The 21,314-nt window shown below is 51.4% G+C and overlaps 1 protein-coding gene across 15 annotated transcripts in view; it reads right to left on the bottom strand.

Annotated features, from left to right (window-relative positions):
• Positions 1 to 21,314, bottom strand: part of Ablim2 (actin binding LIM protein family member 2) — a 125,852-nt gene that overhangs the window by 2,306 nt on the left and 102,232 nt on the right. For 10 of the 15 annotated variants that reach the window (XM_021211378.2, XM_021211376.2, XM_029545080.1 and 7 more), the window contains 4 exons: positions 14,335 to 14,396; positions 8,317 to 8,371; positions 6,918 to 6,925; positions 6,645 to 6,725 (listed from right to left, as the gene is read on the bottom strand). In XM_021211378.2, coding sequence (XP_021067037.1) covers positions 6,645 to 6,725; positions 6,918 to 6,925; positions 8,317 to 8,371; positions 14,335 to 14,396 — 206 coding nt within the window. The remainder of the gene's footprint in view (positions 1 to 6,644; positions 6,726 to 6,917; positions 6,926 to 8,316; positions 8,372 to 14,334; positions 14,397 to 21,314) is intronic. The other 5 variants (XM_021211382.2, XM_021211377.2, XM_021211380.1 and 2 more) reach the window with 1 other exon arrangement.

The following is a 21,314-nucleotide window of genomic DNA, read 5'->3' as shown; positions in this document are numbered from 1 at the left end:
GAAAAAGAAAAAGAAAAAGAAAAAGAAAAAGAAAAAGAAAAAGAAAAAGAAAAAGAAAAAGAAAAAGAAAAAGAAAAAGAAAAAGAAAAAAAAGAAAGGAAAGGAACAGGGCCTGAGAAGCTATCTGCTCTGAGAAACACTGGCTCCTCTCTTGGGTGTCCCTTGGGTCCAATTCCTACTTAACTCTGTCCATAGGCTTAACCATGTATGGATACCCAGCCTATCTTGATCTCTTTGAGGATAGCCAGTGCAGAGATGAAAGCGAGGCATCTTGGTCAAGATTTACAATGTCCCACTCTAGACAGAAGAGGAGCCTAAATGTCCCCAGTCCTTGTTCTCAACCTATGGATTCCAAATATAACAGAGACTCACAGAGACTCCATGAAATCACACTCTCCCCCACCCCCAACACTGCCTCGTGGGAACCTTCTTGTCTGCGATAAGGATTTCTGGCCACCTCAAAAGAACTAGAAGTGAGACAGTGACCAACCAGGCGACAGCTGGGCAGGGACCAGGTGTAACTCTGTGCACCTCTCACCATGGCCGAGCGCTTCCTCTCTCTCTCTCTCTGCAGCTAAAGCTCCACTTAGTGCTGGAGATGACGGCTGGAATGAATGCTTGCCTTCCATCTTCCCAAGGCAGCGGCAAACTGGCCTTTGTCTCTCTCCACCACTGGGCAGTCGTACGTCCGAGGGCCACGGTAGCCGAGCCTGGTCAACTGTGACTTCAGGCTCTGGGCCCTTTGCCCTAGAAATCTGCTGACAGCTTTGCAGCGACATGTCTTCTCTGTGTGGCTGTCCACTGACCCAGGGCTACCACTGGGGGGTGAGCCAGCGCACTGGCATGCCCAGGGCCTCATTGTAGTGAAAGAAACAAACCTAGAGGGCAGAGTCTTGGTGGGGACACACAGAGACTGGTGTGCAGCTACCACAGCACCCCTCCACTCCTGACTCCCCCTGACAAAAACCTCTCTTTGACTGAGTTCAATGACCACGTCCCTCGCCAGGACTCCTGCCTTCTGTAGACTCCTTCAGGCTGCCTCGTTTATCACGTACTCAAACTGTGACACAGATGGCCCAGGTCTATTGTGTTTAATTCTTAGTCTCTTAGCTGAGAAAACTAAGAAGTGGTGTGCTGGATGGCTTTATGTCAACTTGACGCATGCTGAAGTCATCTGAGAGGAGGGAAGTTCAATCAAGAAAAGACCATAAGATCGGGCTAACATGGGAGAGCCTAGACCACTGTGGCAAATCAAAGAGCACCCTTCCCACACCTTTAAAGCACCAGCACTAAGTCAAAGGTTGGGATGCTGCTTGAGAGAGAAAAGCAGACGAGCACTGGGTGTGGGGTCACACACAGGCAATCTCGGCATTTGGTAGGCTGAGGCAGAAGGATCAGGAGTTCGAGGCCCGTCTTGGCCATATAAGCAAGTTCAAAGCCAGCCTAGGCTACAGGAGATCTTGTTGCAGAAGAGAGAATGTGGTAATCTCTGAAAGGGATATATACAGACCTTGCCACTGAATCTGTTACGTGCTCTGAGTTTTAGAGCCCCAGCCATGGGTGATCTGGGAGCTGGAGCTGGAGTCACACATGTAATCAACACAGCGATGCTCAGAGCATCCAGGAAGCCCCGCCTATGTGGGGGACCCTCCTCACATGGACTGTCTTATGTTTTCAAGCAGGAAAGCATCTTGGGCTAGAAATGAGCATCTCCATGGTGAGATCAGTATGGCTTACTAGCCCACTAAGAGTTAGAAGATAACTGTGTTGTCTCTCCATAACCCTCTCAGGCCTGTTCTCACTCTTCCAATTTACTGTAGGATGCTTTCCAAGAGCCAAGGTCACAGTAAGACAGAAGTTCCACTGGTACCATTACTCAACCAATACTGGCCCCATGCCTATAAGACTGACTCTAGACACCAGGAAGCCAGGAATGGATACCTGGTATGTGAGATGGACCAGCTTAATAGGACCACCAGAGATGAAAGTGCTGGAGAGGTGGCTTGAGGCACAGTCCCCAGTTTTGTTGGTTGTTGTTTGAGAAGAGCTCCCACTATGCAATCCAGGCAGGCCTTGAGCTTACTATGTAGCCCAGGCTGGCTCCCATCCTATTCTGTGTGATGCTCCCAGCCCAGCCCAGGAGTGCTGGTTGCGAATGAGTCCATGAAAAGGGCCTACAAGTAACAGCTGGTGCTGAGAAGGTGCATTGATTGAGGTGGTGGGGTAGCAGAACTGCTGGCAGGGAAAGACCTGAGATCAGTGGTCCCAGCCCCACCACACCCCCAGCTCCTGACAGAGTTGTTCATCATGAAGGGGAGACTGGACTTGGCTGTCCAAGTTTTGTTGAGTTCCAGAGAGTGAGCAAGGGTCAGAGGAGCTACTGGTTGGCAACGGATCTATTAGTGTCTCCTGGTAGGAAGGGCCTCTGGATCCTCAGGGGTCCTCTGAAGCAGGAAGAGCTATGGGGTGTGGCTGACCACAGGGGCCCACATAGCTATGTGAGCTCAGCTTCTCCCAGCCCTCTGGATCCTCAGGTGCTAGCCAAGGTCAAGAGCTCCAAGCTTCTTCCATAGCTATAGGAAGCAAGCCCGACATGGTGCCTTTCTGAAGAGCAAGCTAGCCCCACTCCTGGGGAACAGGGTTGCATGGTAGAAATCCTAGGGACTTCGGCGCCCTTCCCTCTGCGTCACCAGGAACATCTAGTTCTATAGGCCCTGACTCAAATGTCACTTCTTCTAGAGGCGAGGGTTGTGGTACCAAAAAGGGCCCCAAGGCCACCCTCCCCCCCACCCCGAGTCCTCTGCACTGAGTTCCAGTTGAGCTGGATGACTCTCTACTCCAGAAGGGCAGCAGATCTCTGCTCATGCTGATCTCCCTTCCTCCCTCAGGGACCATGTGGGTGACCGTGGTCAAATAGCACCCCTTCAGCCACCTGTCTCTGCCCACTGCAGCTCCACAGTGAGCTTCCTGCCAGCCAGCAGACACGAGACCCCTCCCCAGTTCTATTGGTCCTCCTGCCCCACAACACTCAAGAGCTTCTCCACCTGGATCAGGAACAGCCTGTGAATGGGGTAGGGGAGCTCTGAACCTCTCATGGTCCCCTGTGGTCATCAGGGGCCAGGGTGCTATGTCCTCCTCATACTGGCTGGACAAGTTTGAGCAGAGAAAGGACACTTGAACTTTGAGATCCTTGCTTCCTAGATGCAGTCCCCCTTGGGCTTACTATTCCAGCAAACACACATACATACAATTAGTCTGGTGTGCAGGTCTCACAGAAGCTACAGGCCCTCTACAGCAGCCTCTTCCCAGGCCACAGGGCCCCATGGCCCCTAGGAAGAGCTCAGAGCCCCAACCCAGGAGCTACCACTTTTGAGTGACACGCCGACATGGCCACACATAACCTCCTGCAGACAGGAGCCTCTCCATTGCCTCACCCACCTTTTGTGATAGCTACATATTCATAAATACTAATTCTTCCAAGCCCCAGGGCTGGGGCCTTGGCCAAACACTGATTACATGCTGCCACAAAGGTGTTTTGTGGGCATGGTTATCATCAATAACTGTCTATGAGAAAATAATTACCCTTAAAAATTTGGTTGGGCTTCAGTCCAGGGGTTGAAGGTAGTAAGAACCAAAGGTCTGCCTCAGAGCTTAGCCTCTCGGGTCACCTCATTTCAGAAATATCAGTCCCAGGGTTAGAAACATGAATGCACGTTTCTAAGGTCTGCGTGTCAAGTCTTCATAGTTTCGAGACAATATATGAGAATTGCAATTTAAAAGACACGTTCCTCTGGCAACTCATCTCCATACTGTAGTTGATTTAGAAGACGAGTTAGCAGAGCGGCTTTGAGTACCGAATCCCATATCTGCCTCTTGGGAAACGTGGGCCCTGAAAGCCATCTGGATGCTTCATGGAGTTGTGAAAGAAGTGTTAAATGCACCACATGCCCAAAATAGAGCTGGGCACACAGGAGGGAACTGCAGCTCTGTGTGCCTTTCAGCCGGGCGCAGGCAGTCTAGGTCCGTGTTGCCACCCAGGGTACTACGCAAGTGCTTTTCTCCCACCTTTGACGTCACTGCCCTGCATCCTTGTAAACGGTAACACTGACTCTCTCTGTTTCTAGCAATCATCATTTTGGACCACATCTGTGGCCCCTCTCCATGGCAACCTCAGTATCTGAAGGGCTATCTCTCAGGTTGGTGGATGGGATGCATACAGGTGTCCACCTGCTGCTTAACACAGTAGGTGCTCAATTAAGTATTTCTGAGCCTCTATCTAAATCCATGCACCTGTCCAAGGGACTGGTGCAGGCAGCCCTTGTCACCTGACAGGTGAGAGATCAGACCCAGAATGGTTGCTTGTCCACAGCCACACAGGTAGACATTGCGGAGACTGGATTCACATCAGTTCTTGCTACTCCAGCGCTCAACCCCTTCCGTGACACCATCAGGGCTGCCAGACGACAATCTTGGAAACCAGACAATGCTAAAAACTTCGATGGGCACAGGGCAGGGCGTGCAGGGAATGGCTCAGCTTAGGGCATGCCATTTCACCAGGGGCAACAGAGTTCCCATCCTTTGAACTGGGGACTCTGGGCCCAGCAGGCCCTCCGAATTCAAGCACTCAGAACACACAGGGGCACGTGGTGCATTATGGCCCAGGACAGAAATCTAGATCTTCCAGGACAAAGAACCCCACATCAGAGGATAGAGACCTGGTCTTTGCCCCATGCACAAAGAGGATCTTCACAACAGGACAAACCGGGCCCTGTGTGGCACCTTCAACTGCTGCTAGGCTGTGCCACAGGACACATTGTAAACTGCATACCTAGCTTAGGTGTCACTGTCACTGGGCTAAATGCTGAGCTGCTTAGCATAGCCCAGGGCCCTTTGAGGCCTGGACACTCCTTCCCTCTACCTGCTTGGGTCCAGTCTCATAGGATCCTTCTGGGTCTCCTTCCTCAAATAGCCCCAGTTCCCTTCTGCTCCCTGGCCTTTGTAGATGTGGTTTTCTAACAAACTCTCGGACTCAGGCACACACAAGCATGCTTCCTATGCCACTACCATCTAGCCACTCATCTGAGATGAGAGGCGCAGGTTCCTGTCCTTCAGAACACTCATGCTGGCAGATGGTTATGATAATCAGGTGGTGGATGCCTCACTCTCCGATCAGACTGATTCTACCAGGGCAGAGCCTGTATCTGTGCTTCCCACACCCCCAAAGACCTCCTTGAGATCCCAGTCAGTACCCATATCTATAAATGACTGGATACTTGGCTGAGAACTCTGACATTGAGTATTGATGATGATAGCAGTCAGGGGACAAACCCTGCTCCAGAGGACACCATCAACTGCCCACCACACCCACAGTCTCTTCCTGCCCATGACTGACTTCACTTCCCAGCTTGCCTTGGGGTAAGTGATGCCCTGTGACAAGCTCAGCCAATGAGCCTGTGAGTGGCAGCCCTGTCCTCAGGACCTGCAGGAAGCCAGTCTCCCTGTGGCTACTTGGCCAGGTAAGGGCAGAATACGATACACTGGCACAGAAAGGGTCTGTGTTACAGTTCAGGGGAAAAGTGGGTCTTGTGCTAAGCATACAATGAGCCCTGCTTATCCAAAAGACAACTTGGTTGCTGTCAGAGAGATTTGTGGAAGCTTGTCCACCCTGAAGACCCGGCACTGGGGACTCCCAGAGGGCTTCCTCCTTCCCCTTTCCTCTTTGTGGCTATCAGGATTTTTTACAAGCTATCGGTTGGTTTCACTATAAAACTAGAGTCCTCTCTCATGATACAAACACAGGGTTGGGGAAGGGGGTGTTGCTCCTCCAAGAAAACCCCTCCCCAGACTAGCTGGCTTCATCAGACACATTCACAGGCAAAGCAGAAGTCACTCGAGACACACCCCTGCTCCAAAGGGAAACAGGGAGCCCCAACAGGCTTTTCTCCAAAGCCCTGGTCCTACTGGGGACCCTTGGCTATGTCTAGTTCTCCTGTTCCTGGCCACACATGAAGCTACTGCCCCGTGAGAAGGTCATTACAGGGTCCAGTGCTTGCCTGAGGTATGGGCGGAAGGTAGCCTCTGCACAGAAGAGCCTGAAAATGCCCTCGCCACAGCGCGAGGCCCGGAAAGGCAGCACCCCTGCGCGAGGTTCAAGGGGGTCATCCTCCCACTGATGTTGCTGACTGCTGGGTGGTTCTGAAGGAACTGAGGGCCACGGCACAGGTCACTCTAGCCTTGGCATGGAGTGAGAACTCAACCAAGTGTTCCCCTGGCCAGAGTGAACCGCCAGACACTTCTCTGCGGCCGCTACGTGGACATTTCAGACCCCCACTCTTCTTCCTCCCTGCTTTCGATCAGCAGAGACTGCCAGGAAGTTTCTCCTTCAAGCTGGCCCTCTACACAGCAGCACGTGGCATGGGACTGCTGCAGGCTCCTTGGTGTACCATGCAACCCAGCCTTCCCACCACTCTGCAAAGCCAACATAGCTGGGTCTGCGGCTATGTTCCTTTGTTGTCAAAGATTCCTGGGTCCTTGGATCTGAGCCCCTGTGCTGACACCACCGAAGCACCCCCTCCTGGTACGTGTGTGGGGAACCTGACTGAGATCTGCGGTGTCTCAGCAGATACCTCCCTACCTTGCCTTACCTCCAGCCGTGTCCGGTCCACGTCTTTGGGCAGTTTCACACGAATTCGGTTTGTTACGATGAGGGAATCGTAGGGATATATCTGCAGGAAAGACACCACAGGGTTATCTTGAGAGGCAAGTACCCCAGAGCTGACCAGAAGGCAAACCTGGATACATACTTGTGTGGGCTGCAGACATGCACATTTCATAGAGAAAACGCAACAAAAAGGATCTTTTAACCTGGGCGGGTGTGGCGAGGTGGGAGACATCGGTCAGTGAAGACGGTCCCTTACCTTATACTCTGTAAGAGAAGAGCAGAGACCGCGGGGCTGCCTTAGAAATGAAAAGAATCCATGCCCAGGACGAGAGCAATCCTCGTCATGGGCAACTCCCACCCCCAGTCAGCTAGGCCGTGCTTGGTCGCTGGTCCCCTGAGCAGCCTTCATGGGACTCTGATCTTAGATTTTTAAGAGATTTCAAGGCTCTCCCACAGCAAACTGAGAGCAGGAGGCATGGCCAGGAGGCTGCAGGCCACAGAGGAAGCTGTGTAGCGGCACTGTACTTCTCGGCTGGGAGATGTCTTTCCGGGTGGTGTTCAAGGCTACTCTGAGAAAGTCATCAGTCTCGGTTTACCTAGACATGCAATGGGCTTTCCAGGGAAACTCTCTGAGGGGTGTTGTGGAGTCTGATGCCTTTAGCGATGTGTTTCCCTCCACCCCTCTACCACAGTCCCTACCTCAATTGTCTTTTCTCCTTTTTTTGGACAAGGTCTCACTGAGCTTAGGCTAGCCTTGAACTTACTATATAGCTGAGGGTGATCTTGAACTCTTGATTCTCCTGTCTTCTGACCCCAAGTGCTGGGATTACATTATGCACCATCATGTGTAGTTTATGTGGTACCTTGGATCACATCCAGGGTATGCGAGGCAAGCCCTCTGCCACCCAAGCCACATCCCAGGCCCTCTTGATCATGCTCTGCTTCCTGTTTTAAACTACTGAGCTCTGAACTGCTCCTTCTGACAAGGGTTTTCTCTAGACTTAAGGTAGCTGATAGAAGCTAACACGGTTTGGATGGCAGGGGCTCCATACACTCAGGAAGGGTCATGAGAATCTGGCCCTCAAAATCATTCTGGAAGGATGATGCCTGTGTGAGACAGGCCCTCGGTCTTCTGACTTGGGACTCTGTGGCTGGAGACTGGGACAACTATGTTAGGAGCAGGCTGGATGCTGCCATCTGTGTGCGAACTGGTATGCAAGAGCAAGATCCCCCTCCCCCAGCACTCCAGAGGGTCACAGTGAGCGTGGCCAAGTGCATGACCCTATTCAGAGCTGGGAGAGCAGCCTTGAGAGGAGTGCCTGTCACATGACCAGCTAGCTGGCCACTCACACATGTCAGCAGACATGGGCAAAGATGGGGTTTGACTTGCGCTGTTCAGCTCAGACCCTGGAAGCTGTTTGCTTATAACCGCTGTACTCCAAGAGATGCACAGCACTAAAAAGCCATGACAGGCCCCGGCAGCATAGGATGAGAGAGCTAAGGGCCACCAGGCATCCCTCCAGGGGACCCTTCATCCATGGTGCAGAGCCTTCTGCCAGCAGGTCCCCGAGGGGTCGTCTCAGAATGAGACTGATCAATATGTGCTAGTGATTCTGGCCTAGCCAGAGACCCACGGGGGTCCCCATTGTGTGTACCTCGTGTGCCCCAGCTGGCATCCGGGTCTGCTCCACAAGGGGCCAGGTTGGCATTCTGGAAGAGAGAAAGAGAGAGAGACCGGCAAGAGGCAGGTTGCATGGGGTGGGCAGTAGGGGGCTGGAAGACAGCCTCAATGCATCCTGGGTCCTCATACAGCTGGGAGAGGAGAGTGTTTGACAGGTTTAGGTGACAAACAGACGTTGTCACCTAACATTGAATGTTGGACAGTGAATATCTGGGATACCTGCCCTGTAGGCTGCTGGCTTTCACACCTGCCTCAGAAGCCTTTGCACCCTATCTGTCTGATCAACTATACCCTACCTTTAAACATGAGCCCTGGTGCCTGGATCCTGCTCTGAGGCCCCTTTCCTGTACTGATGTTGTAATAGGGATAGCCTGTGATATCTCCCTTCCTCCTTGTGAAAAGTAGCTTTATCGGACTGTTCCCACACTCTAGGTAGACTCGAGAGAGTCACCCTGTCTCACTGTGCCTATGTGATGGCAAAGGGGCACCCACTGACTACGGCCTCCTAGGGGCTATGCACTGTTCTCACTGTATCCCCAGAGTCCCCAGCTACACAGTCCAGAGCACCAATGTCTGTGTTTTCAGACACAAGGGGCCCCTGCCTCCCTCTGGAAACCACAGGCATCCCCGCAGCTCCAGGTTCACAAAAGGATCCTGGTGTCCAGAAACCCCTAGGACGTTGGACAGAGTGGTCTTGCTCTGATACTCATACTCAAGAAGTAACATTCTAGACAGGAAGTGGGCAGCTGACTGTCGCCTGACTCAGGGTCTGCTCTCAACTGCCCATGGTTGTCATTGATGAATTGTCATCTCAGAACCATCTTGGTCATTAAAGGTTTTTTTCTTTCTCTTCGTCCCACGTGGAAAACCCCATCTGTACAAGCTACCCTTGTCTATGGGGTCCCTGCCACTGCAAAGCGCACTGGGCCCCCACAGGGCTGCAGCTTCCCCGTCCTGTCCGACTCCTGCCTGTTGTCTACACACAGATTGTAGGGTGATCTGAGCTCCCTGAAGAATGTCTGACAGCACTCCAGGGCCCAGGACAGACTAGGGGCTGAAATGGGGTCAGAGCTGTTGGGCAGAGTTTCTGAAACAGGCCCCAGGGATTGCATTTCAGCGGCGCACTGCAGGTAGAGGCACTCTGTGCTCCGCCCACAGATACAGTTACAAGGAAAGCTGTTTCCGATGGATCGATGGACTGATGGACCATAAAGCAGGCGGAAAGTGGGGCACAAGCTGTGAGCGGGCTCCACACCCCAGAGAATGTGGAAGCAGAGACACCCCATGCACTAAAACCCTTCATCTGAAACAAGGAAATGGAAGCCCAGAGATACACTGCTACCTCCTTCCTACCTCAGCTGGATCCAGCAGGCTGTGACTGGCTGTTGAGAGGGTGAGTGTACACACAGGATTTGGAATGGGCCTTTCTTTAAAATTTCTGATATGTGGCTTACCATGGACTTTTGGACATGGGTATGCACTTCTTTCCTTCCTGCCTTCCTTCCTTCCTTCCTTTCTTGATTCGTTTGTTTTCTGTTGTTGTTGTTGTTTTTTGATATGCCTTGGCTGGTCTAGAACTTGCTCTGTAGACCAGGCTGACCTCAAACTCACAGAGATCCACCTGTCTCTGCCTCTCCAGTGCCAGGATTAAAAGCATGCACCACCAAGTCCAGAAGACCTGGGTTTCAAACACGACTTCAATGACTCAATCTAAGGGTTCCACCCTAGTTTGCCCTACTGGGCCCTAAGCCCTACATCCTTAGCCAGGGGTCTTCTCATCAGGCAATAACTCTCCATGACCTCTCTCCTTCACCTTTCCCCTTAGAAGTTTTCAAAAACAGCTTTGGGAACATTTTCTCAGGCTGCCACCAGTATATCCTGTGCATACAGGCCCACCAGGGAGCCTCTGGTGCAAACTGAGGCCAGTCTGCCTTGCAAAGGATGAATGCTGCCACCTAGTGCTTGGAATCTCATGTCGCGAGCAGTCAATCACCTGCAACAACAAGCAAAAGGAGCTTCCTCCAGCCATCTAGGTCTGAGGAAAGGAAGGAAGGATGGGGAGTGGGCCAGCCTCCAAATGGAGGAACAGGTCTAAAGCAGAAAGAGTGGAGTCTACGCCCCATGCATCTCTACAAACCACTCAGTGCAAGCGAGTCTTAGGCTAACCGTCGGTGAGGCCCAGCAGCAGAGCAGAGGGGCAAGAACCAGCCCAAGGCTGTACATACTGCCTGACCCTGTCTAACTGACCCCACCCTGCCTAACTCCTCTGCGGTTCTCAATGAGTGCCAGGGTTTCAAAGGTGACCTGTTATTTATCTTCCCCATCTGGGTACTTACCAACTCTACTGACACACCCTCTAATCCTGCTGTACCCCACAAGGCTGGATGCATCCTCGGGCTTTACTGTCAAGGCTCAGAGGGGTCAAGCATCTTTGCTGAGTTCACACAGAAAACACACAGGACAGTTTGAACCCATGGGCTTTGCTTTCCCAAGACTACACTATGGTTGCTCGTAGGAATGAGGTCATGGCCACCCACACCGGCTGCTGTGATTTTCCTGCTAAAGCCACATAGGAATGAGAGGCCTGACTCAGCAGACGCTGGTGTGGAAGAGGGGCTGGGGGGCTTGCTTTTGAAGGCATGGCTCATGTGGAAACTATTATCCAGACAGAGGTCACGGAAAGATCTCATAGTCATATGTGTCCTTATAACCACTCAGATATAAGAACCACGTTTCCCACCCTCATTAGTTCTAGGAAATAAAGACCGTGGAAGTTACATAGCTTGCTTCAAGATGGCTGGGGATTCAGGGTTCTTTAATTCAAGCACATGCTCTCTCCAGAATCTCAGCTGAAGATCTATAGTCACCAACAGATCACTCCCATCCCCCAAATCCCCATCCTGTGCCTCTTTCAGAGACAGGTCTTATAGAGCCCAGGTTAGCCTTGAACTCACTATGTAGTTAATGCTGGCCTTAAACTCCTGGTTCCTTTTTCTCTTCAAACACTTAAAAAAATATAAATTTACATTTTGGGGTGCAGAGCCTCACCATGTAGCCTAGGCTGTCCTGGAATTTGCTATACAAACCAGACTGGCCTTGACCCCACTGGCATCTGCCTGCCTCTGCCTCCCAACTGCCAGGGTTAAAGGTGTGCATCACCATGCTGGGCTGATATAAATATTTTTGGAGTTTTATGAACGCATGGAAACTGGGTTCATAAGGTATGACATTCTGCATTTATCTACTGGTTCAAGCTTGTGAGTGAGTTACTCTGTAGTCTGGGTGACTCTTGTTTACTAGACCTATGTCTGATTTCAAGACTGTACAAGGCACCTATACAAGTGGCCTGAGACTGCTGGATTGTTTGATGCCTTTACAACATTTCTGTCACTGTTTTGAGGGGACACTGCCACTCTCCACTACTGCTCTCTCTTCATATATTACCTATTTGAAACTTAATTTCACTGTCACAGCATCATGTCTCCCAAATCTTTTTCTTATTATTTCTATTTGTTTGAGAATACATTTTTCAGTGTGTGTCTTGCTATTTTTTAACCCAGTCTGACAGCCTGTTTTTTTGTTTTTTGTTTTTTTAAATGTTGGAATTTAGTGTGTTCACAGGTAACATCAGCATTTCTCCAAGTGGGACTTCTTCCAAGGAGCAGCCACAAGGACCTTCAGGTGGCCGGTCACTTGGGCAGGCCAGGCAGCACATGTCAATCATTACTGACTTATTTAAAGGGAGACCTGCAGCGGGTGGCTGTTAGTCTGCTGGACTGTGACCATCTTCCTCCTGTGGCTGGTTTAGGTATCAGGACAATCTCATGACCTTTGACATGTACAACACTGGGGGTCACTAGGTCTTTGTGACAAACCCCTCTTGGAGCAGGACTTGGGAGAACTTCTGTCCCTTCAGAAAAGGGACATGACAAAACGGTCGTGACCCTGACTATCCAGGCTTCACTATCAGGAAGTCGGCTGATGCTTTGGTAGCTTTTCTCACGCAACGCAATTTGTTTGTTTTTGACGGAACTCTCTCCTGAGGCGCCCTCTCTTTTGGATCTTGTTCTCACTGAGTCTGTGGTTTGATTTAGACTACTCCCTCCCCCCAAATCCTTCCTGATAGCAAAGCGCTCAGTGAATGATTTGAGTCTGAGGCACTGCAGGTCACTGGCAAAGGTTTGTGGGCAAGCACTACAGGAACTCCAGAGAGAAGAGCCAGGTTTGAACTGCTGGGCATGGCTGTAAAAGACTGACCGGGTAACTGAATAGCTAGCCTTCTGATGAGGATGCATGGATGGACGTACAGGTATTGGAGGAGTGAGGATGAAAAAGAGCATGCGCAGACAACCAGGAATCCCGGAGCCAATTGGAAAGTCAGAACGCTTGTGAGGATGGACTCCACCTTCAGGAGTACAAGCCCAGGGCACTTAGGTCTGCTTATTCTTCCCTCCCACGTTCACATAAGATCTGCCTCTCGGTCCTCCAGAGTTAAGATGATGTTCACAATAGTTCTAGGAGGAAGATGGACCCACTAGGGTCCGGAACACCTAGTCTCGGGAGGACTTGGTAGAAACCATGACCTCTGCAGACATGGAAGCTCCCCAATGTGAGACGAGAGCTGAGATTCTCCCAGGCAGTCACCTTCTATGTGTCCTCCTAGAGTGCTGGCTGGACATAGGCTGGACATGCAGACTGCCCACAGTCCTTACTTTTCAATCAGTCACAAAGTAAACACCTAGGACCTGACTTGAATGGGGGCACATATTAGCTAGGTCAAGCTGGGCACTGGCACCTCTGGGGCCCTTGCTTAGAAATCAACTGTTCCAGGTAAAAAGAGAACCTTCTAGAGAGACAGACAGAGCTCCCATATCCTTATATCCCTGACTCTAGGTAGATGATGTTAGAGAAATCCTGTTTCCAGCCCCTCTTGCTTTCCCTGTGGAAGACAGATTCCATTGGAGAAAACTTAAGAAGCATGCAACATGCAGGGTCCATCTCAGAGCAGGAAGGAAGGCCAATGGGAGGGAAGGACCATGAACTGCTAGCGTCCATCCATGCAGAGGTGCCTGCACGGGGAACACCCTGAATCTAGATCCTGAACAGAAGCACAGTAAATCGGAGCCCGAGAAGGTAGAGAAAACAATAGCTAGTCCCCAAAGGATGCCTGTGGCCCCTGGAGATGCCTCTCTCGTCGTCAGAGTGTCCACTAGAGAGAAGGATAATCCAGACAGTTGGCCCTGAGTTCACATTGGATAAGACCACTCCAGCAACACACACACACACACACACACACACACACACACACACACATCTCGTTCTCTTTAGAAGTGGATTGTCTTGATTTATATACAACTTCCTGACACTGGGAAAGTTTTCCTTCCTGATGGAGATTCTCCTGGGGTTCTGTGCTACATGAAGCTTGGTGAGTTCTGGATCATTGGGACACCCCAGCCTAGAGATCTTCACTAAGAGCCAATGTGGCTATAGGCTCCTCATAAAGGGCACTGGACCAGGGCACATGCCCAGCTCTCTTTGGGGAGTCAGGCTAGAGGCCACCTGCACTTGCCTTCATGTATCTTGAGACTGAGAAGAGCGCATGCCCAGTGACCACAGACCACACGCTAGTACATGGGATGAGCACGGCTCCATAGACACAGGAACACGTCAGCCATGGGGAAGGGGGTGGGGCTGAAGAGCAACTCAAAGTAGCCCTAGTCACTCTGGGTGACCTACAGCTCCCCTGCCTTACACACTAGGGACTCTTTGGCTTCTGGGGCACAGCAGAAAAGAGCCAGAGTATAGCCTGGTAACTTTGGACATGGAAAAGGCTACAGTGGCAGCATCTTCAGCAGAACATCAGGCAGAGGCAGACAGGCAAGCAGGATCCCTGCCTCTCCTTGCTGTGAGGTCACAAAGCTATGGGGATGAGTGCAGGTAGGCAGCAAGTGATGGTTAATGCCCCACAGGTAGGGAGGGTCCAAGTACCTACCCGGAGGTCCAGGCCATCCTTCCTGGGTCCTGGGAGAGTGTCAGGTTTGGAATAAGGGAAGCCTGTAACAGATACAGCACAGCCTCGTCACGCACTCAGCCTGACCAGGGGAAGGCATGGTCCATGACACTTCCAGCAGAGGGACAGGACTAGGCAGGTGACAACAAGCAGAGGTCCCTAAAGATAATCTGCCTGCCTTATCCCCAGGACCCAGAGTGACATCTGAGCCAGTTATCCACATCATTCCTATTTGGGGGCCCAACTGAGCTAGTACCCAGGTTCAGGATAAGCCTCAGTATCACATCACCTATGCTAGCTCCTCTACTAGACTTGTGACCTCCTAGTAGGTCACAAGTAGGATTAGGTAGGACTGTGCCAGCCTGTGATGGCCACCACAGGCCACCACCAGCCACATGGGATTGGAGATCTTTGAGGTTGGGAGGAATCTTAAATTCAAATAGGGATTACTAGCATCTCTTGAAATGGAATGGGCCAGGCAGAGACACTGGGATCCTTGCTGCTCTAGCATGGGGCCAAAGGCCATGGGTGCTGCTGGGCAGCTGGGGAAAGGCTCAGAGGGGCCATAGGCCGCATCACTCACCATTCACACCAAGGACTGACATGAGGCAAGTCAGAGCTGCCTGCCCACCCTGTTTGGCCCAGCTGCTAATTCCATTTCAGGGTCCTGCAGAGAGCCTGAACTCAACTTGTGACCAGACATGGAGAGACTCAGTTGCTATAAGGTTATCATGAGATGGTTCTAACTTCAAGGGCACTATTCTTGGATTTCTTTCAGCAGAGGAACCTGGTTGGATCATGAAGCCCTAGTCGAAGCACAGAGCAGGAGAGCGAAGCACAGAGCAGGAGAGAGCTGGAAGAAGGGAGGCTGGGCCAGGCTTCTGGGCTGCTCCTTGCTTTTCCTGCCTCTCTGTGGCCTAGGTCAATGCACAGATGGCTGGCCCTTTGCATTTTACAGAGAAAGGGCTTAACACCTCCTCACTCAAAGCCATGGGGTCTCTCCCCAAGACACCTGCTTCCCAGTTTACACAAAGTCTCTTCTGGTCTCCCAGAGTTGGAAACCCGGGGGCCTCTGCTAGCTGAAGGTGCTAGATGCAGTGACTGCTCCTCAAAGAGGAGGCCAGCAACAACAAAGACCTTGCTTGTTGGTTGGGTTCTCAGCTTCACCCAGACCCTGCTGCTACTGAACTCAGATTCTGCAAGCCTTCCAGGCCTTTTGGATGAATGCTCAGAGCAAACGTTTCAACTGTACTTCTGGCCTGCTAGTCGGGGGACTGCACACAGTCCCCCCCCCCCCCCAGGCTCTATGGTCAACCTCTCACACACAGTGGCAATCTTATTTCCATAGGCCACATCATGTCCCCCAATCCTTATAGTTATCCCAGACTGGTCAATTACAAAAACAAAAGATTCATTGTACTTTTAGTTATGTGTATGTGTGTGGGAATGGGAGTGAGTATGGGCGTGGTCCGTGCAAGATCTCCCGGAGCTGGAGCTGGAGTTTTAGGCAGTTGTGGGCTGCCCAGTGTGGGTGCTGGCACCTGAGCTCTGGCCCTCTACAAGAGAAGCAATGTGGTTTTTTGTTTGTTTGTTTGTTTGTTTGCTTGTTTTGTTTTGTTTTTTTGAGACAGGGTTTCTCTGTATAGCCCTGGCTGTCCTGGAACTCACTTTGTAGACCAGGCTGGCCTCGAACTCAGAAATCTGCCTGCCTCTGCCTCCCGAGTGCTGGGATTAAAGGTGTGCGCCACCATGCTCGGCACGAAGCAATGTGTTTAACTATGGAATCATCTCTCCAGCCCTGGCCATACTTTTTCCTTTAAGAAACTGAAGAAGATGGGCAAAGCAGTTAAGAGAACTCAGGCTTGATTCCCAGTACCCCATGATGGCTCACAACCATATGTAACACTCTCTTCTGGCCTCTATGAACCCTCCATGCACATGGTGTGTGGACATACATGCAGGCGAAACACCCAAACACATACAAGAACTTTTTAAAAAGAAAGCAAGCATCTTAGAAGAGAAGGATGGGTGGCCGTGGTGCCCCACCCATCTCCCATCCCTGAGAAGGATGGGTGGCCATGGCACACCACCCATCTCCCATCCCTGAGGTTTTCCCTTGCTGGGGTTTTAAATGCCCGAAATGATAATGTTCTCTCTGGAAACGGTCCCATAACCACTCCTTAAGGTGACAACTTCTCTCAGCTTTCACTCCTCTGAGAAGGTCCCTGTCCCTCCCTCCCAGAAGCATATTCTCACTGAATGTAGAACTCACAGCCAGTCTTTCCTTTCAGCACACAAACCATTTGCTTCCTGCCCCTGTAGTTTCCATGAGGAGGTGGATGCCATCAGCTAGCACTTCCTGCAGATGACATTGCTCTTCTCACTGCATACTTTCAACAAGTTGGGGCTTTTGTTCTGTTTTGTTTTGCTTTTTAAACCTTAGTGTTCAGAAGTTTAGTGGCATGTCTCGATATGGACTATTTTTGGTTACCTGGGGTTCACTCAGCTTCCTGATCTTGCAGGTTTAGATCTTCAGCTGAGTCCGGGAGAGTTTCAGCCATTGTTCCTTTGAGGGGTTCGGACCCATTCTTTGTCCCCTTTCTGGGAATTCAAAGATACAAAGATCGTTTCCCAGGTCCCAGGTGCTTCTTTTCCTTCTCTCCATGGTCCAGACTGGAACGAAGATTCTGACGTGCTCTGTCGGAGTCGGCCATTCTGTCACTGAACCCTCCCAATAGGGTTCTACATCATTTTTACCTTTCAGTTCAATATCAGTTTTCAGCTGATTCCGTTTTCAAAGTAATCTGTGTTTCTTTGGTGAGATTTTTTTTCTCTATTCTGGTTTTGACACAACAGCTTACTGGAGCGTCTTGCTATCGAGTGTCTTAGACTCCTCGGATGACATCAACCCCGGTTCTGTCCAGCATTCCTTTGAGTCTGCTGACTCTCATCCTCATTCAGATGCTACCATCATCACAGTTCCCAATGCTGCAAGTCATTTTTGATTGCCTCCTGGATATCCAAACGTTGTAATAAAAAAACGGGGTCTTATGTAGTCTTCCATGTTAGCAAGCCACAGTTCTGTTGGGCCCAGTGTTCACAGTCCAGTATACAGATTGATCCCTGTGATCACTGATTTTCAGAGTGCTGATTAATAAGCTACTCCATTCTTCTTGACTTGCTTAGAGTCGCTGGTGTCCACACCCCTGCCCCCAATCTCTGCCATAGCTGCTATGTATACATCCCACCAGCGGGGAGGCAGAAAAACCTAGTAATGCATAAAGACCACTTTCCTAGGACTCCTCTCTGCTGGCTTCCTGCTCCATCTCCATACACTGTCCCCACTGGGGTGGCCAGCCTCTGCCTCTTCCCTCCTGTGGCTGTTTGCTCTGCGATAGCCTCCTCCTTTTAGGTGTGCTTAGCAAGGAGAGCCAGACAGGTATATCTACGGTGGTCTTGTCCTTGGAGTTGCTAATCTGTCTTAGGGAGGGACCTGCTGCCATCGTGTGATTTTAAAGGTTCTAGAGTTCTGTCTGCAGCAGAGCAGATAACTTTTGTATTTAAAGCCCCTTCACAATCCAAAGGTTGAATGCCACACTCAGGGACCTCTGTGCCTAAACACAAGGGGGCTGGGGCCTAGGGAGATCATGTGACCTGTATGAGCTCAAATGGCCCAAGCAGGTCTTCTAGGGACCTGTTCTAGAGTTCTGTCTGCAGCAGAGCAGATAACTTTTGTATTTAAAGCCCCTTCACAATCCAAAGGTTGAATGCCACACTCAGGGACCTCTGTGCCTAAACACAAGGGGGCTGGGGCCTAGGGAGATCATGTGACCTGTATGAGCTCAAATGGCCCAAGCAGGTCTTCTAGGGACCTGTATGTCTGATAAGGTCAGATGACCTTCAAGAGTTGGGGCCATGCGAGAGAGGTGCACAGGAAGAGGCAGGTATAGAAGACAGAAGACTCTGAGCAAGTTCACAGCTGTGTGTTCGTGACCCTGGGTTATAGAAGGCCCTTCAGGCACTGGCCACTCCCCTCCCCCAACTCCTGGGCTAGGCCTAGGCTTTGCCTAACTACACAGCCCTGTGCCAGCTCTCAGGAGCCCATCCATAGTCATTATGAAGCATGCTGCTGATCCCCCTGGGAATGCTGAGCACATGGTCCTTGGCTCTGTTCTATTCAGGATGGCTCATAAGAGGTCAGGGTGGCGACTGGACACTCAGGACAGATGACTGGGAGAAAAGAGTTCCTGATGCCGTGGGAGATACAAGCTTGTCACAGTATCCCAGGCCATTCTTCTGACAATCGACTGGCAAGTCATGGCAGGTCACCATCCCTTCACTGGGGTCCAGTATGGGACTCCCAGTGCCTGCTCTGTGTAGGATATTTCCTCTCAGCTCCGAACAGCAGAACTCAATGTCCCTGAGCAGGCATGAGTTTCAGGCTGGGGAAGCCAGTGGGACCGGCAGGTGGCTGCAGGTTCACTGCATTCTGCCTCGTGTGTCTGGGTATCCCACCAAGGTGTCTTCACAAGACTGCGTGCCCAGGTGTCCTGCATGAGGATCCAGGAACCCCATCCTACAGGTGGTGATCCTGGATCATTCTTGCTGGAGATGAGGGAATTTCATACCATCACAGCTTGCTAGGGGACGGACCCAAGGCACACAGCAGCGACTGGACGGACACCAATATGGTGCTTTGTGCTGATCCCTCTCTTGGTTTCCTGGACACATTTGTTGTCTTCAGATCTTCCCTGGAAGCCACGCCTGCTCCCATCTTGTGACTAGCTAGTCCCTCTCCCTGCTATACTACCGTTGTCTCCCTCCCTCAGGCTCTGCAAAAGCCAATCTACAAATGCTCATGCGTACTGTGCATTGGCCAGAGTACTTCTCTAACATAGATGCTGGCAGCCACATCCTGTAACCTTCCAGTCAACTTGGTCCCATGGGAGACACCTTAAGTCCTCTGGGGCTGTCATTGCACAGGGTAGGGTGGGGGGCTGGTAACAGTAACTTGGCCACACAATTTGCTAGCCCTACATCTGCCTTCAGCTGGTTTATTCCTTCCCAAGAACCCCTTGCTTCCAGGACCGCACCTTGAGGCCTCCATGGGGACTTCTTATATCTCATGGCACCCTTCCCAGAATGCTCCAGCTGCCAATCTTCACATACCACCTGACTGGCCCCACCTTACTGCAGCTCCACAGGTCAGGCTCAGGTCTGGTCCCATGCCTAGAACAGGGCTGGGACACAGAAGGTGTTCAAGGCCTGTGTACTAGGTGACTGGACTGCTCCTGCCTGTCTGGACCCAGAATCGGTACTGGAAATGCCAAAGATCTTCCACTTGTGATACCTGCAGATTTTGTCACATAGGGCTCTTGGTCACACCTCTACCACCAGGTGCTTGCCTGGCTGTCACCCTCAGTACTCCCAGGAGACTGACAGGCCAGGAGGATCCTGCTCTTTATAACCACAGACAAGGCAACAAGGAACAACTCTTTCTCACCAAGAACTCTCCAGGGGTCAAAGAACGAAGGGCACAGTGTGGCCCTCATGGTGGAGTCTCATGGGGTCTCATGGTGGAGGACACAGAGGTGACACCAATGCCAATGGTGCAGGGCCGTCTGGAGTGAAGTGGCCCCTGGGAGGTTTCCCTTGTTCTTCCTGAATCGCTAAGTCAGAGAGTCTCTTTTGTTTCCAACCCCCAAGCTGCCCTGAGCCCACTCCTCCCACCTTCCTCTCAACCTGGTGATGTAAGGCCAGGGATTACTCCTCTGAAAACTTTGAGGCCTTGCTAGGAACCACCGAGACCCCTGGGTAGTGTCTTTTGTGACCCAAATGTAATTGGGTCACAATTACAGACCTCTGGCTACCACGCCCGTGTCTGTGTGTGCACATCTGTACTCACATATGTAAGTAAGGGACCCCGAGAGATAGGATAGGACAAGAAAGATCAGGAATGTGGGGTACAAAGGATGCAAGCTAGAGGAGGGAACTCGGGGCGTCAGGTCTCACTCTAAGGCCTTCAAGGTTCTCCTCTTACAACAAAAGCCAACCCTGGCCCTTTTTGTGCAGACTTGGGCAGTTATCCCACAGAGCCAGGAAACGTGTCTATAGTAAACTGTGTACCCATTGGTAGGATAGCAGTGCCTGGCAGAGAGCAGCTGTCCCATTGGACTGGGCAGCACAGTGGGATGGAGGTAAAGGCACAGGTGCAATGCTAGACCTTGTGGGCTTCCTACTCCGGTGACATGAAGTCTGGACACCCGGAGAAACGCAGAGGCAGGGGGATGTAGTCATGACTGCTTGCACACGTCAGGTGGAGTGGTCCAAACACTCACTAAAAGTTCTGCTGTTCAGACCCCCTCCTCAGCTGTGAGACAGGTGCCAGCACTGGGTTCCTACGGGCCAGGTGCACACACATAGCAGCTGCTTCCTGTCTGCATCACTCACATCGACTTGCTGTGGACACGTAACAGAGGGAAGGGATGACAGACAAGCTCTTTCACCAGTGAAGACACCAGATACAGCCTGCCTCACAGGGACCAGCGCACTCAAAGGTGCCTGGGATGAACACCCCCGTACTGGCACCTGCAGATGAGAAAGTGCCACAGGGAGGTACAGGCACACATGCAGGCCACACAGCATGGTGACAGCCAAAGCAGGACCCCGAGAGGTGACATCTACAATTCCGCTTCTTCCCACACTGTATTCTGCTTCCCTCGATCCTGAGTCTAAGGCAGTCCGTAAGTTCCAGTGGTGACTGCTGGTGGCACAGGCTGAATGACATGGAGAGAGTCTGGGTTGAGGTCACGGGAATGGCACCAGACACTTCCCTAACAGAGCAAGGGTCAAACACTGAAAAATACCATCCTGAAAAATCAACATTATATTCCGGCTCCCAGCTAACGCCTGGAGGCCAGAACACTACACAGGGCAGCAAGGGTGATAGGCAACTCCTACGT

The sequence above is a fragment of the Mus pahari genome, chromosome 13 (genome assembly GCF_900095145.1).
Source record: "Mus pahari chromosome 13, PAHARI_EIJ_v1.1, whole genome shotgun sequence".
Lineage (NCBI taxonomy): Eukaryota > Metazoa > Chordata > Mammalia > Rodentia > Muridae > Mus > Mus pahari.
The sequence above is the reverse complement of the archived record's forward strand: the minus strand, read 5'-3'. Positions and strand labels throughout refer to the sequence as shown.